We start from the raw sequence: 15,076 nt of genomic DNA, 5'->3' as shown, positions 1-15,076 counted from the left end.
CAGATGCATCACTATAAAATCTGTATATTTTGGCCAAGGCCTTGAGCTTTCTGTTATGCTCCCACCATTCCTGAAGACTTTCTGCAGTGTGGCAAGGCACGTTATCTTGCTGAAAATGGCTACTGTTACTAGGGAAAATGGTTGCCACAAAGGGGTGTATTTAGTCTGCAACAATTATTAGGTATGTGATAAGTGTGAATATTTACATGAACGGCAAGAACAAAGTTTTTCCTGCAGTACACTGCCCAGACCACTATGCTCCATCTGCTAGCTTTCCTTGTTCCTCACATTGTATCCAGCTGCCATCTCTTCACAGGGTAAATCAGCAGTTGTTCCTCTATGGCACTGGACTAGATAGGCTAGCCTTTGCTTCCCAGGAACATTGAGTTGTCCTTCCTGCCTACTCTCACAAACCACAGACCTCAGTTATCATAATTTGGCTAAAGCTCCTCTTGAATAACTCCTCTAGCTACAAAATAGACAGTGTACGCACCTTGTATACCATATAACCGATTCAGCCGTGACCTTCTTGCTTCATCACTATATGGAACAGCCAGCCAAGGCATTTCACTAAAATACTGTTTAAAGGATTCTTCAGATCTAGGGAAAGAGAAACATAGTTTTAAATATATTTGTTGCAAGCAAATGCTAAAGAAGTATTGTCTAAGAAACATAATAAAATCAGTACTCGCACTTATCAACCTTACAGATGGATGTTTGTATATTATGCAGAAAAGGCGGCTATATTTACATGTACTTAAATGCTGCTGTACTTAAAGATCAGTAAAATTAAAAAAATTAATTGTTCACAACCTCTCTTGAGACTAGATTTTGAGGAAATCTGCCATACACCATAGGCATTGTTTACATAGTGATCACACCATGAATGGACCCAAAATAGAAACATAAAGGTAAGACTTCTAGTCGTCTTTCAGATTCAATGGTAACTCTGGCTGAAAAATGCATACATATTGGACTGTGTTAACAAGACCTTAGGTCACTGATATCACAATGAAAATGCCAGCTTAGACTTTGTTTACACCTGCATTGGAGTCTGCCTGTAGGAGACTGTCGCAGATTCCGCTGAAAATCGGTGGAGAGAAAATTCCTGCACTGAGGATCTTTATCTCTACCGGTTTCAGTATAATAACGGTGAAAACCTGACAAACACTCAGAGGACCCCCTTATAGTCTATGAGGTCACCGGCTGTTTTAGCAGACGGCCTCTCCGTCATTTGGGTTTCCCGCTCAGTCTGAACGACAGGGAGCAAGCCGCAAGTGTAAACCTAGCCTTATGCTGTATAAAAAAAAATAAATTAAAATCATCAGTTTAAATAATACAGTCCTATGAAAAAGTTTGGGCACCCCTATTAATCTTAATCATTTTTTGTTCTAAATATTTTGGTGTTTGCAACAGCCATTTCAGTTTGATATATCTAATAACTGATGGACACAGTAATATTTCAGGATTGAAATGAGGTTTATTGTACTAACAGAAAATGTGCAATATGCATTAAACCAAAATTTGACCGGTGCAAAAGTATGGGCACCCTTATCATTTTATTGATTTGAATTCCCCTAACTACTTTTTACTGACTTACTGAAGCACAAAATTGGTTTTGTAACCTCAGTGAGCTTTGAACTTCATAGCCAGATGTATCCAATCATAAGAAAAGGTATTTAAGGTGGCCAATTGCAAGTTGATCTCCTATTTGAATCTCCTCTGAAGAGTGGCATCATGGGCTACTCAAAACAACTCTCAAATGATCTGAAAACAAAGATTGTTCAACATAGTTGTTCAGGGGAAGGATACAAAAAGTTGTCTCAGAGATTTAACCTGTCAGTTTCCACTGTGAGGAACATAGTAAGGAAATGGAAGAGCACAGGGACAGTTCTTGTTAAGCCCAGAAGTGGCAGGCCAAGAAAAATATCAGAAAGACAGAGAAGAAGAATGGTGAGAACAGTCAAGGACAATCCACAGACCACCTCCAAAGAGCTGCAGCATCATCTTGCTGCAGATGGTGTCACTGTGCATCGGTCAACTATACAGCACACTTTGCACAAATAGAAGCTGTATGGGAGAGTGATGAGAAAGAAGCCGTTTCTGCACGTACGCCACAAATAGAGTTGCCTGAGGTATGAAAAAGCACATTTGGACAAGGCAGCTTCATTTTGGAAACAAAAATTGAGTTGTTTGGTTATAAAAAAAAGGCGTTATGCATGGCGTCCAAAAAGAAACAGCATTCCAAGAAAAACACATGCTACCCACTGTAAAATTTGGTGGAGGTTCCATCATGCTTTGGGGCTGTGTGGCCAATGCCGGCATCGGGAATCTTGTTAAAGTTGAGAGTCGCATGGATTCCACTCAGTATCAGCAGATTCTTGAGAATAATGATCAAGAATCAGTGACGAAGTTGAAGTTACGCCGGGGATGGATATTTCAGCAAGACAATGATCCAAAACACCGCTCCAAATCCTCAGGCATTCATGCAGAGGAACAATTACAATGTTCTGGAATGGCCATCCCAGTCCCCAGACCTGAATATCATTGAACATCTGTGGGATGATTTGAAGCGGGCTGTCCATGCTCGGCGACCATCTAACTTAACTGAACTTGAATTGTTTGTCCAAAATACCTTTATCCAGGATCCAGGAACTGATTAAAAGCTACAGGAAGCGACTAGAGGCTGTTATCTTTGCAAAAGGAGGATCTACTAAATATTAATGTCACTTTTCTGTTGAGGTGCCCATACTTTAGCACCGGTCAAATTTTGGTTTAATGCATATTGCACATTTTCTGTTAGTACAATAAACCTCATTTCAATCCTGAAATATTACTGTGTCCATCAGTTATTAGATATATCAAACTGAAATGGCTGTTGCAAACACCAAAATATTTAGAACTAAAAATGATTAAGATTAATAAGGGTGCCCAAACTTTTTCATAGGACTGTACCTCTATTTGAAAATAACTAGTTAACAGTACTCCTAAACCCATACTGCAGTCTCTCTCTTGTAATTATCAAGCTGGGGCAAAAAGTAGCTGAAACCTGTCATTGTCAGCCATGGTTTAGCTTTTTCATATTTCATATGGCCAACCAGAGCCCCTCTGCCTTCTCCTCTTTCAGTTCTACTTGGCAACAGGTTACAGTGAAAGAACCTACTCATCACTCTGTAAAATTATCTGCTATCAGAGATATGAGATACTAACCAGAAAATGGTTTTTCACTGACATATTATGTAAGAACTTCATAACAATGGTGTCTGTCCCAAAAAACTTATGTAAATTTGTTACTTGTATTGAATTTTTAGATTTCAGATACGAACATTGAAAATCTGAGAAGCAAATATTGCTGTGTTTGCTTGCAGGCTAATAAATATGCAAAATACAACGAGAAACTACTATTGTACTTATAAGAAGATCCCGAGATTGTGGCGACAGTCTGCTGCACATGACACGAAACATGGTTTCACATAATCCATTGTGAACCACGTAAGAGAGGTATGACATACAAGAGACTGTTATTCTAGCGTGCGTGTACTCTGGGGGGAGAAGGGAATAAGCCACAGCCACTGGAGCTGGCTTATCTCCCATGAGAACAAGGGATTGAACATGTTAAAAATCCAAATTCTTGATATTTCTATTTCCCCCATACCTATCATCAGGGGAGAAAGAAGAGACCTCCAAAACACATTACATGGCTGTCTGGTTCTGGCAACATTTATATAATGTAAATGGACTCCTTTTGGTTGGGATAAGACCAGACACCATGAAGATGCAGTCTCATAGTGTAATTCATTTATCATGAAATGGCACAGAGCCACAACAAGCTCTTTATGTCGCCTTTTTGTACCATATTCCTCATGTGGGAAAAAAGTGGCATGTAAATTTCAACTAGGTTCTTTACACAGGTGGATTAAACTTTGACAATGGATAGCTAAGTACTGTTTATGGAAGGTTCACACTAGTGTTTGGGTTTCTGTTCGTCCAGTCAGCTTGGGGACCCTAAAAACGTATACCATCTGCTACCATCTACCATATCTGCTTAAAAAAAAAAAATCGGTTACCCGTGGACCCCATAGACTATAATTCAGTTCACCAAGTCTCTGATCAGTTTCCACCTGAAATCGGCGGAGAGAATAGTGCTGCTTGCAGGACTTTTCTCTCCACATATTTTCTGCAGAATAGAGGACTGAGTGCCCAAACGCTAGTGTGACCTCAACCTTAGCTCCTTTTGCTGTGCAAGTGGCCTGTCAATGGAACAGAAAACGGAGACTTTGATTAATAAGCTAGACTGGGACCACTATATACTTTACAATAGTATGTATAAGTATAGTGGGTATTTCGCAACACTGATACAGGAAAGCTGTCACCTGGAAAATTCTGGAAAATCAGCAGGCAACAAGTTGTAGAGCAGAAAGAACTGAGCAGATTGATACAGAATTTTGTGAAATATAGATTCAGTAAAACCTGTCATTTATCCACTGAAATTGTTCGTCAAGGAGGCAGTCCTCTCACTGATAGGACTGTCTCCATGACTTCACAACATAGAAGGAGCAGAGATTACAAAAGGATAAATGACACAAACTGGAGCTGGGTGATTCTCCAATAAATTAACATTTAAGTTTAAGGGCGATTTTCAATTTTGATCTTAATTTTCTTGTTTAAAAATTAATAAATAATTATAGTTCAGTGAACTGATCTATTGGATGTAGCTTTCTTGTCCGATCGCCTAAATAATGACCAAACTGAAGAATCTTTGAGCATGCCTGGTGGCTGGAGGAGAAAGTTTAGATGGAAAAGATCACAGGCTAAATGGTATGTGGACAACCACTCTGATGGAGGGTGTGCAACAGGACATAAAGGTGTTGTGACATTAATGGCACTTATGCCCTGTCTACCAGACAGGGAATAAGTGTCTGATCGACAGGTCTACCCGAATAAACAGTTGAAAGGGGGACCGAAAGTCCACTAGGTGCATTCTTGTTAGTGTAGTGTCAGTGCACTTGCATGCTCGGAGCTCCATTGACTTCTAAGGGGATGAAGGTAATGCCAGACATTACAGTCTCATAGATCTGAATAGAGCACGGGTCACACAAGCGCACTTGTGCTACATTAACAAGGGATCTTTAGGGGGACTTTTGGTTCTCCTAATATCTGAGGGAATTGGTGGTTTGGCTCCAGCGACTGGATATCATTGAATCAGTTTATATTCTTCTAGCGGGGAATTTTGTGACACAAGGTTGCCTAATGTTTTGGGAGGGGGCGTATTTATTTTTTTATTTACTTTATATGCACTTTACTTATATATACTTTTATAGTGAAAGGGGAGTGCGAGTTTATATTTTTTTAATATATTAGAAACTTACCTGTAGGGGGCTTGAACCAGTAATCAATAGATCACTTCTACCATAGGCTGCATTACTACTGTATTGCAGTTTATGGTAAAATTCTTGTATAACTACTGAAGCCTACTACAGGCAGGCCTCAATAGTTATATATTATGACAAGCACAGGAGCCTTCAAAAGGCTTGCGGTTTCCATCAAAACGAAACTCTGGTGACTTTGATCATTTATGGCGGATGTCAGGTAGATGGAATTCTGCTAAAAAAACAGAATAGTCTGAAACACTCTAATGCCTGGTTCATATCTGCATTTAGTCCCCGTTCTTGAAGTACTTTTCTCTCTGCATGATTCGTGCGGACACCACACAGAAAACACATGGACCCCATTATAGTTTATGGGGTCCGTGTGCTTTAATTTCTCACCGCTTTTTAATGCATTCGGTGGGTGGTCCCCAAGTGGACTCCCCAAACGGAATACTGAACGCAGAGGTGAACCAGGCCTTAGCAAATCAAATTGATTTGATTAATCGCCCAACTCTAAAACAAACCTATATATTAATCTGGTTAGCTCCTTCTGCTCTACAACATGCTGCCCCCACTGATCAGGAAAATGGAGTACTTTTGCCACCAATTTTGAAAGAAATGGTGCTCGGGACAGATGTACACCACTTCATTAATTCAATGGGAGCACTGGAGATAGACAAGCATTGTACTTCAACTATCTACATCGCTCCCATTTAAATTAATAGAGAAAAAGGTATTTGTCCCAACCACTGCTCCCTTCAGAACAGGGGACAACACTTCTCCCGTTCCCCTGACCTGAAGGTGTCTCTGCAGTTGGACCCCCAATTATCTACAGTGTTGGCCAAAAGTATTGGCACTCCTGTAATTCTGTCAGATAATACTCGTGTTCTAGAAAATTATTGCAAGCACAAACTCTTTGGTATTAATATCTTCATTCATTTTGCTTGCAATGAAAAAACACAAAAGAGAATGAAAAAAAGTCAAAACATTGATCATTTTACACAAAACTCCAAAAAATGGTCTGGACAAAAGTATTGGCACCCTCAGCCTAATACTTGGTAGCACAACCTTTAGACAAAATAACTGCGAACAACCGCTTCCGGTAACCATCAATGAGTTTCTTACAATGCTCTGCTGGAATTTTAGACCATTCTTCTTTGGCAAACTGCTCCAGGTCCCTGAGATGTGAAGGGTGCCTTCTCCAAACCGCCATTTTGAGATCTCTCCACAGGTGTTCTATGGGATTCAGGTCAGGACTCATTGCTGGCCACTTTACAAGTCTCCAGTGCTTTCTCTCAAACCATTTTCTATTGCTTTTTGAAGTGTGTTTTGGGTCATTGTCCTGATGGAAGACCCATGACCTCTGAGGGAGACCCAGCTTTCTCACACTGGGCCCTACATTATGCTGCAAAATTTGTTGGTAGTCTTCATAATGCCATGCACACGGTCAAGCAGTCCAGTGCCAGAGGCAGCAAAGTAACCCCAAAACATCAGGGAACCTCCGCCATGTTTGACTGTAGGGACCGTGTTCTTTTCTTTCAAGGCCTCTTTTTTTTTCCCCTGTATACTCTATGTTGATGCCTTTTCCCAAAAAGCTCTACTTTTGTCTCATCTGACCAGAGAACATTCTTCCAAAACGTTTTTGGCTTTCTCAGGTAAGTTTTAGCAAACTCCAGCCTGGCTTTTTTATGTCTCTGGGTAAGAAGTGGGGTCTTCCTGGGTATCCTACCATACAGTCCCTTTTCATTCAGACGCCGACGGATAGTACGGGTTGACACTGTTGTACCCTCAGACTGCAGGGCAGCTTGAACTTGTTTGGATGTTAGTCGAGGTTCGTTATCCACCATCCGCACAATCTTGCGTTGAAATCTCTCATCAATTTTTCTTTTCCGTCCACATCTAGGGAGGTTAGCCACAGTGCCATGGGCTTTAAACTTCTTGATGACACTGCGCACGGTAGACACAGGAACATTCAGGTCTTTGGAGATGGACTTGGAGCCTTGAGATTGCTCATGCTTCCTCACAATTTAGCTTCTCAAGTCCTCAGAGAGTTCTTTGGTCTTCTTTCTTTTCTCCATGCTCAATGTGGTACACACAAGGACACAGGACAGAGGTTGAATCAACTTTAATCCATTTCAACTGGCTGCAAGTGTGATTTAGTTATTGCCACCACCTGTTAGGTGCCTCAGGTAAGTAACAGGTGCTGTTAATTACATAAATTAGAGAAGAATCACATGATTTTTCAAACAGTGCAAATACTTTTGTCCACCCCCTTTTTTATGTTTGCTGTGGAATTATATCCAATTTGGCTTTTATACAATTCTTTTTGTGGTTTTCCATTGAAGACAAATTAAATGAAGATAATAATACCAAAGAATTTGAGACTGCAATCATTTTCTGGAAGAAAATGAGTATTATCTGACAGAATTGCAGGGGTGCCAATACTTTTGGCCAACACTGTATAAGTTATTCCCTATCCTATAGATAGGGAATAACTTCTTAAGGTAAAAATACCTTTAGAAATCCAGAGAGTCCGTAAATGAGAATAAGGATTATTTAGAGAGTGACTATCAGTACGTGTTATTTCTATATAAGAAATATTATATATCTCAGCAAAGGAAAATGCTTTTATCTCCCTTTATTAGTCCTCTCCTGCTTGCTAACTACTCAATTTACTTCTCCGGCCCATCTTTACTGAAGTCTATGGACAGGAGAAGGGGATGAAGGAATAACTGCAACACTAGTAAAAAGAGAGACACAGATGTCCTGCAGCAAACCAACAGTGATACCTGTCTTACTAGCTTTATCTATACTGCTCAGAACTGCTAAAACCTGCGTAAAACCTGCTATAATACTGCTATAGAAGTGCTAGACACCTACTGTTATTTGAGGCAGCCTGCATCTTTTGTCGTTTCTCACCTATTTTTTTGCTAATGTTTATGGGTCAGAAGCTCTGTGTACAGTATTGCGCATGCGTGATATGCATCGTCTACAATTGTCTAACCGTGAAATACACATTGTAGGAATAGCAAATAACTTTATATAAGTAATAGCAAGCTCTTCACAAGCCATTTTACCCAAAAGACAAAACTACTTTAGCGAATGACTTGATAGTTGCATTACCAAACAATGACTGTAATCTACAATGTAATACATAAGGAATTAGCTGGACTCACAGTTTTGCAATGCCAAACTAGGCAGGCTTGAATTATTGAGAAATACAACTGTTATGGGGTATCTGCTAAGGGCTCGTTCACATCTGCGCCCGGGAGTCCGTTCTGCAGGTTTCCGTTTCCTGCCCAAAACTGGGCAGGAGAAGGAAACCTGCCGGCATCTTAAAAGTGTCCGACCGTGAGCGCTGATGGGCATTTTATGCTCTCCGTGGCGAAACCGTTTTTTTTTTAAACCGGCTACAAAGTTGGACCTGCAGTACTCTTTGTCTGGTTTAAAAGAAAAAAAACAAACCGTTTTGCCGTGGAGAGCATAAAACGCTCACCGGCGCTCGCGGCCAGACTCGGTATGACAGGTTTCCATCTTCTGCATGCAGAAGACGGAAACCTGAGAACGGAGTGCCGAACGCTGGTGTGAACTTAGCGCCATGTGTTAGTAATAAGAAAAATGTTATATAATAATAATAATAATGATAATAATAATAATAAAAAATGCTGCATAATGTCTAAAAAGTAAACTCTTCACATACGCTGATTATGCTGGGAGGAAATGACACTACTCTATATAATATTTAGGCAATGTGCAGTTACTGTAACTTGCCAGGAACAATGTGCTTATTAAAACCATATGACTGTCAGAGATGTGCAAAGAAAACCCTTTACCTATCAGCACTAACTAGAACAATTTCAAACTTCTGCCCCAACTCCTTAATTTTCCTGTAGGATTCCACCAGCACCCTGGTCAGGCTTCGACATGGAGGACACTGAAATGTAAACATATAAAAGTACATATTAGGGGCCATTCACATCACGTTTCTCAAGTCAGTTTAATGGATCCGTTATTTTAATTAAAAAACTGATGCAAACTGCAATTGTATCTGTCAAAAAAAAAACAAAAAACAACTGATCCTTTAACGAATGTGCATCGGTTTGCTTTTTTTTGCAAAAAAAAATAATTAACGGATCAGTTTTTTAAGTTTACTTTTTTGAAACAGATCTGCAATAGAGATGAGCGAACACTGTTCGGATCAGCCGATCCGAACAGCACGCTCCCATAGAAATGAATGGAAGCACCTGGCACGCAGACTTTACCGGCCGTCGGCCACTTCCATTCATTTCTATGGGAGCGTGCTGTTCGGAATGGCTGTTCCGAACAGTGTTCGCTCATCTCTAATCTGCAACGGTTGCCATTTATTTAGCATTGTTTTCTATATGGAACGGATGCAAGCCTAGGGAAACCTCTCCTCCATCAGCCACAGCCCCACACCTTTTTGGGGCCAAAACCACAGAGCAGGGGCTTGAGGGAAGGCGAAGCCATCGCAGTAATACCACCCGCTAGTTACTGCTGTCCAGCGGAACCCTCCATAAGGTAAATAACGACAAATTCTCTCCCCCCCCCCCCTTCTCTAGGTCTTTGCTGGAATGCCTGCATTTGTGGCACATACAAGCCTAGGGAATCATATAAGTCTTTTTTTCGAATCAGTGATTGCGGATGACGTGCCGACATGTTTTTGCAGATCGAGGATCAGTTTTTCAGACACTAAAAACCACTACAGTTAAGTGAAGGAGGCCTAAGCAATTGACCAAACTGTTATCAAACTGTGTATTTTATGTATTCAATCCACTATCAACAAAATGGATGACCATTTGCAAGTAGTAATTGAGTGAGCGTTCATTTATTATGGACAACAGATTTTCAGCTCGACACTAGATTTGTGCATTTACACTGAGAAGTGATTGTTACAAGAACGAAGGCTGTGTAAAAGGATCTTGTTAAAATGAAAAGAACACTTTAGCAATCTGGCTAAAAGTCTGAACAACAAAATGGAAAACACATTAAACCTCTAAATTTCCTTTTCAGTATACAATCCAGCCTAAACACCATCAGTGTATCTTCTTATCAGACTGTTTGGTACAATGAATATGCATGTACTTACCCAATGAGCAGAGAAATATACACCAACATACGAGCCTTCCAGAGTACTACTATCCTGGGACTGGCCATTGTTCCTGAGCAAAGGACCTGCAATAACTTCACTGAAGGGCTTTGGACCCCAAGGGAATTCTAGACCTGTGTAAAATAATATTTGCATTTAGATTATTCCTACACTATAATAGTTCTACTTGTATTACTGGTTTCCATTGACTTTGCATTTGAGCTGCATATCTAGTAAGACGATTTCTGTATTTAAAATTGGTTCTAGATGACCTCTATGATGTCCATATGCACCACAATAGATAATACAGTTCAGTTGTCATAGAGGAAGTTTTGTTTCCTTCACAGTTTGATTGACAGCTGGAAGCACATTCAGCTGATCCACAGATCATATTAGACTAGGTTTCCATATTCAAGTTTTATTCAGGCTTTTAATTGCCAATTTCTAAGCCAAATCCAGGTGTGAATTATAAAAGTGGTGGTAGTGGGGGGGGGGGGGAATAGTATACAAGGTTGCTACTCCTCTTTTACACAATTCACAATCCATGGAAAAGAAGCCTCAGGCTAAGTTCACATCTGTGTTGGAGCCTCTGTTGGAGAAACCACAGAAACTCAACAGAGAGTAAAGTCCTACATACCCAATAACCCCAGTTTTCTGTTCTCCTCTACTGATGAATGTTTGGTCTCATGTAATGTATTAATGCCAGAAGTCCTAAATCTCACGTGATTGCTGAGACCAGTCAGCAGCCTCATTTTGCATTGGCAAGGAACCGGATGAGGTGTGAGTGACATCACCATAGTGTACTCCAGCGACCACCGACTGGTCTCAGCAGTATCTGGCTGAGGACTTCCGGCACAGATGACACAAACGGACACCAGTGGTGGACACAGAGCATCAAAAACAGGTGGATTAGCCTTTTTTCTTTCTCTTTACATATTAGGGTCCATTCACACGGAGTAAAGTGGCGCGGATTCTGCCACGATAACTCGCGGCAGAATCAGCGCTGATAAAAAGACTCCCATTGAGTTCAATGAGTTTCGTCTTCCGCACGGAATACATTGAAATCAATGGCTTAAAAAGCCTCCCATTGATTGCAATGTGTGATTTCATTGATTTCTGGCTTCCATATGGGTTTGATCCAATTCCTGGAAACTCTTATATGCTGACCATACACCTGAGACAGCAATAGCACTGTAAACATGTGAACTCAGTTTGGCTAAGCATGCATTTTATTTCATTGGTGGGAGGGGAATAAGTTGTTGCCATTGTGGGTATGTTAAAGAGGCTTTCTGGGCAAAAAATATATATAGAAGGATAGGAAAAAAGGAATATAGTTAGTGAGTATAGTGTTAGTGCTATTAATGGGTTAACAAATGCACCCTTATACCTTTAGTAGTGCCCTCTCTCCCTTCCTCCCTGTCTCTAGCTATCCCACCCACTAGTAGCTCTATCCCAACCTACTCAGCCTAACCCCCAACCCCATTATATTCCTTCCTTCCTATCCTTCTTTTCTGGCTGTCAGCGCTTGTCCCAGCGCAGCTCTGTGCTATGTAGCGACAATCCACCTCTATTGCGCAGGTGTGGGAACTGTGCAGTACACGTAGATTATTGTCAGCAGAGTGCACAGCAGTGCTCGGACAAGCGCTGGCAGTCAGGAAATAAGGAGGAGCCGTTCCTCAGGAAGAAGCCTGGAAGATATAATAGAGTGCAGGAAGGTGGGGGGGAGAGTAGTAGTGATGTTTCGTTTCCGGAAATGGGGAAACTGATTATCATTGGATAACCAGAAAATGTCCCTGACACATGGGTAAATATATATTTTTTCATTAATTATGTTATTTAGAAAGTAGCACGGTGTTTCGTGTAGGGATTTCCTTTTTATCCCGGGCAACCCCTCAGGAGATATCCATACATGAAATTTGATGGATTTATCATAAGTATATGACCAGCCATAGGCAAGCTGCACATAAGTGTATGCATGTAGTGTGATTAAACGGCACAGACAGCACATGAATGACATCTATTTGCTGCCGGTGTCTTCATGGCCCCATTTGCCAATTTCAGTGAACAAGGGCCACAAAAACAGACAGATATAGGACCTGTCTTGAGTTTTGCCCCTGGATCACTACCCCATACACAAGACTGCAAAGTACAGGAGTGAATGGGTCAGTGTGCTAGTGTGTTAATGAAAAACATGACTAGCACACTGACAATGCACAGGTTGTGGGCAGATACTGGGATAACATGCAAGATTATGATCACATAAGAGTAAATCAACATTTTCTTAATTGAAAGAGATCTAAATCTGGTGTGCAAGTATGGAGATTAATAGAAGAAAAGGTTATACTGACCTTCTGGGTCGTCTCTTATTAATAGGAGACCATTTTTACACACAATCTTCCCCGTAGATGCTTCAATAAAGATAAGCGAGGGAATGTTGGAAATTCTGTACTTGTTCCAAAGTTTCAACTGTTAAAAGAACAGAAAACCCACGATTATAAGTACAATAACTTAAAGTAAAGAATAACATTGAACTCTAAAAAGTAAGGATATGGTTATCGATACAAACTAAAGCAAGTTATTCCAGGAGGATAGACCCAACCTAAGGCTAAGGCCCCATAAAGTGGGGTTGCAGCAAAAAAGCACTGCAGGGCTTTTCACAGAAAATCCTCAGAGAATTCTTCTGCGGACTTCCTGCTTCCATTATACCTTTAGATAAAACTCCAGCGTTTCCTTAGGTATAATTGACATGCTGCCATTTCCAAAACCGCAACGGTTGTGGAAATGACAGCTTTTCCGCTTCGCGTATTTTTCAGCAATGTGTGGATGGGATTCGCTAGACTGCAGGGACTGCAAAACACAGCGTTTTTTTGCCACAGCCTTGGGGCCATGTGGGGCCTGGCCTAAAAGGCACTTCTTTAGATCTTACCATACTTGGTCCATGGTTGCTAAATTCAATCATTTTTTCTATCAGAGTACAATAAGCATCAGACCAGCTTAACATGATTTCCAGATCAATAGACATCTCTAAAGTTCAAATGTAAAGAAAAAATGCCTCCATTGACCAAAGGTAGTAAAGCAAAGTAAAAACCAAATGTTTAAATAGGATATAGCATCAGACCAAAATCAAAATAATATATATTACATTTAGCTAAGTAACATTAAAATGTAACTCCCATTATATTTATTTTTTGCTATTGTGTGTGGTGAACATTTTTGTAATATACTTTATTAACTTATTAAACTTTGTTCTAATAGAAAACAGGCTGTAAAGTTCCCATTAGAAATGTTCCAACTAAGCATTGCCAGGAAGACTCTGACTGTACACATGTACTCAATGCAGTATGTAGCCCTAAAGCATTTACCAAAGGGGCAGATAGTCACTGTAAATGGCTGTGTCTCTGGTTTTATATCACCTAGAAAAACAGTTCTGGTAAAACAAGAAAGATGAGACTCTCAATATTCCAATAAGCATCTACTACATAAATTCAAATCTTCAAAGCCCTGACTGGGTTTTTAGCTAGTACTTTAATCTGGTCAGCTCTCTTGTGATACAAGAACCATTTTCTTAGATGGTATACAACCCAAGGTACAGCCATTTAAAGTGACCAAACCCCTTTGGTAAATTCTTCATCTGTGCACATTCACAACACTGATGTGTACTGACTTTCCCTAGTAACTGCTCAGTTTAAGGGTTGGTAAGAAAAATGTTACAGCCTGTTTTCTATTAGAAAGGAAATTAGATAGGTTCATATAGTATTTTACAAAAATGGTCACCAAACACCCCCGAAACAAAGAAAAAAAAAAGGGGGGGGGGGGTTACACCAAGCCATAGTTCTGGTCATCAGTATTATAACTGAAGCAGAGGTGGTAATAACAAGCGATTAAGAGAATGGGTAAAGTGAAACAATACAAAGATCATCAAATGTATTCAATCTGTAAAGAGGACAACTTAGCAACCTAATCATACTGTACAAATATATGAATGAACAATGCAGAGATTTTTTCCAATAATCTCACCCTGGCCTGCAACTGTGACAAGGCGGCATCTACAAAAAATTCACTGTATCATCACAAATAAAAATTCTATACACTATTTAACAGGAGATTGGGCAGTGATCCCGCAATGGTAAGGGCTAGTTCACACGTAAAAACCTCCTGGCTTATTTTGGTCCTGAAAAAAAACGCTTCCTAATTAGGAAGCTTTTTTTTGACCTTGCCAAGCTTTTTTTGGAGCTTTTTTTTTTGTAAAAACCGCTTCCAAAAAAAGCCAGGCTGTTTTCCCCTCCCATAAAGTGAATGGGCTTAAAAAACCGCTAGCGTTTTTTTCCGCGTGTTTTTTTGCAAAAACCACGCGGTTTTTGCCTCCCATTCACTTCTATTGCTTTCTTCAGGCGGAAAACGCCTGAAGAAAGGTCATGTCGCTTCTTTTTTCTGCTAGCTGAAAAAAAGCTAGCGGGGAAAAAAAAGCTAGCGGAAAAAAAAAAGCTAGCAGAAAAAAAAGCTAGCTGTTCACATAGGGCTCCATTGTAAAGGAGCTGATTTTGAAGCGAAATCCGCTGTCAAAAAACTTCCCTTTGCCCACATGTGAACTAGCCCTAAG

The 15,076-nt window shown here is 40.3% G+C and overlaps 1 protein-coding gene across 1 annotated transcript in view; it reads right to left on the bottom strand.

Annotated features, from left to right (window-relative positions):
- The window catches only part of NXN (nucleoredoxin), a 103,565-nt gene that overhangs the window by 19,488 nt on the left and 69,001 nt on the right, over positions 1-15,076 (bottom strand). Inside the window, exons 2-5 of the mRNA XM_075264904.1 lie at positions 12,825-12,942; positions 10,477-10,610; positions 9,203-9,303; positions 494-600 (exon numbers count right to left, since the gene is read on the bottom strand). Of these exons, the coding sequence (XP_075121005.1) occupies positions 494-600; positions 9,203-9,303; positions 10,477-10,610; positions 12,825-12,942 (460 nt within the window). The remainder of the gene's footprint in view (positions 1-493; positions 601-9,202; positions 9,304-10,476; positions 10,611-12,824; positions 12,943-15,076) is intronic.

Source organism: Leptodactylus fuscus, chromosome 2 (assembly GCF_031893055.1).
Source record: "Leptodactylus fuscus isolate aLepFus1 chromosome 2, aLepFus1.hap2, whole genome shotgun sequence".
Classification (NCBI taxonomy): Eukaryota; Metazoa; Chordata; class Amphibia; order Anura; family Leptodactylidae; genus Leptodactylus; species Leptodactylus fuscus.
The sequence above is the reverse complement of the archived record's forward strand: the minus strand, read 5'-3'. Positions and strand labels throughout refer to the sequence as shown.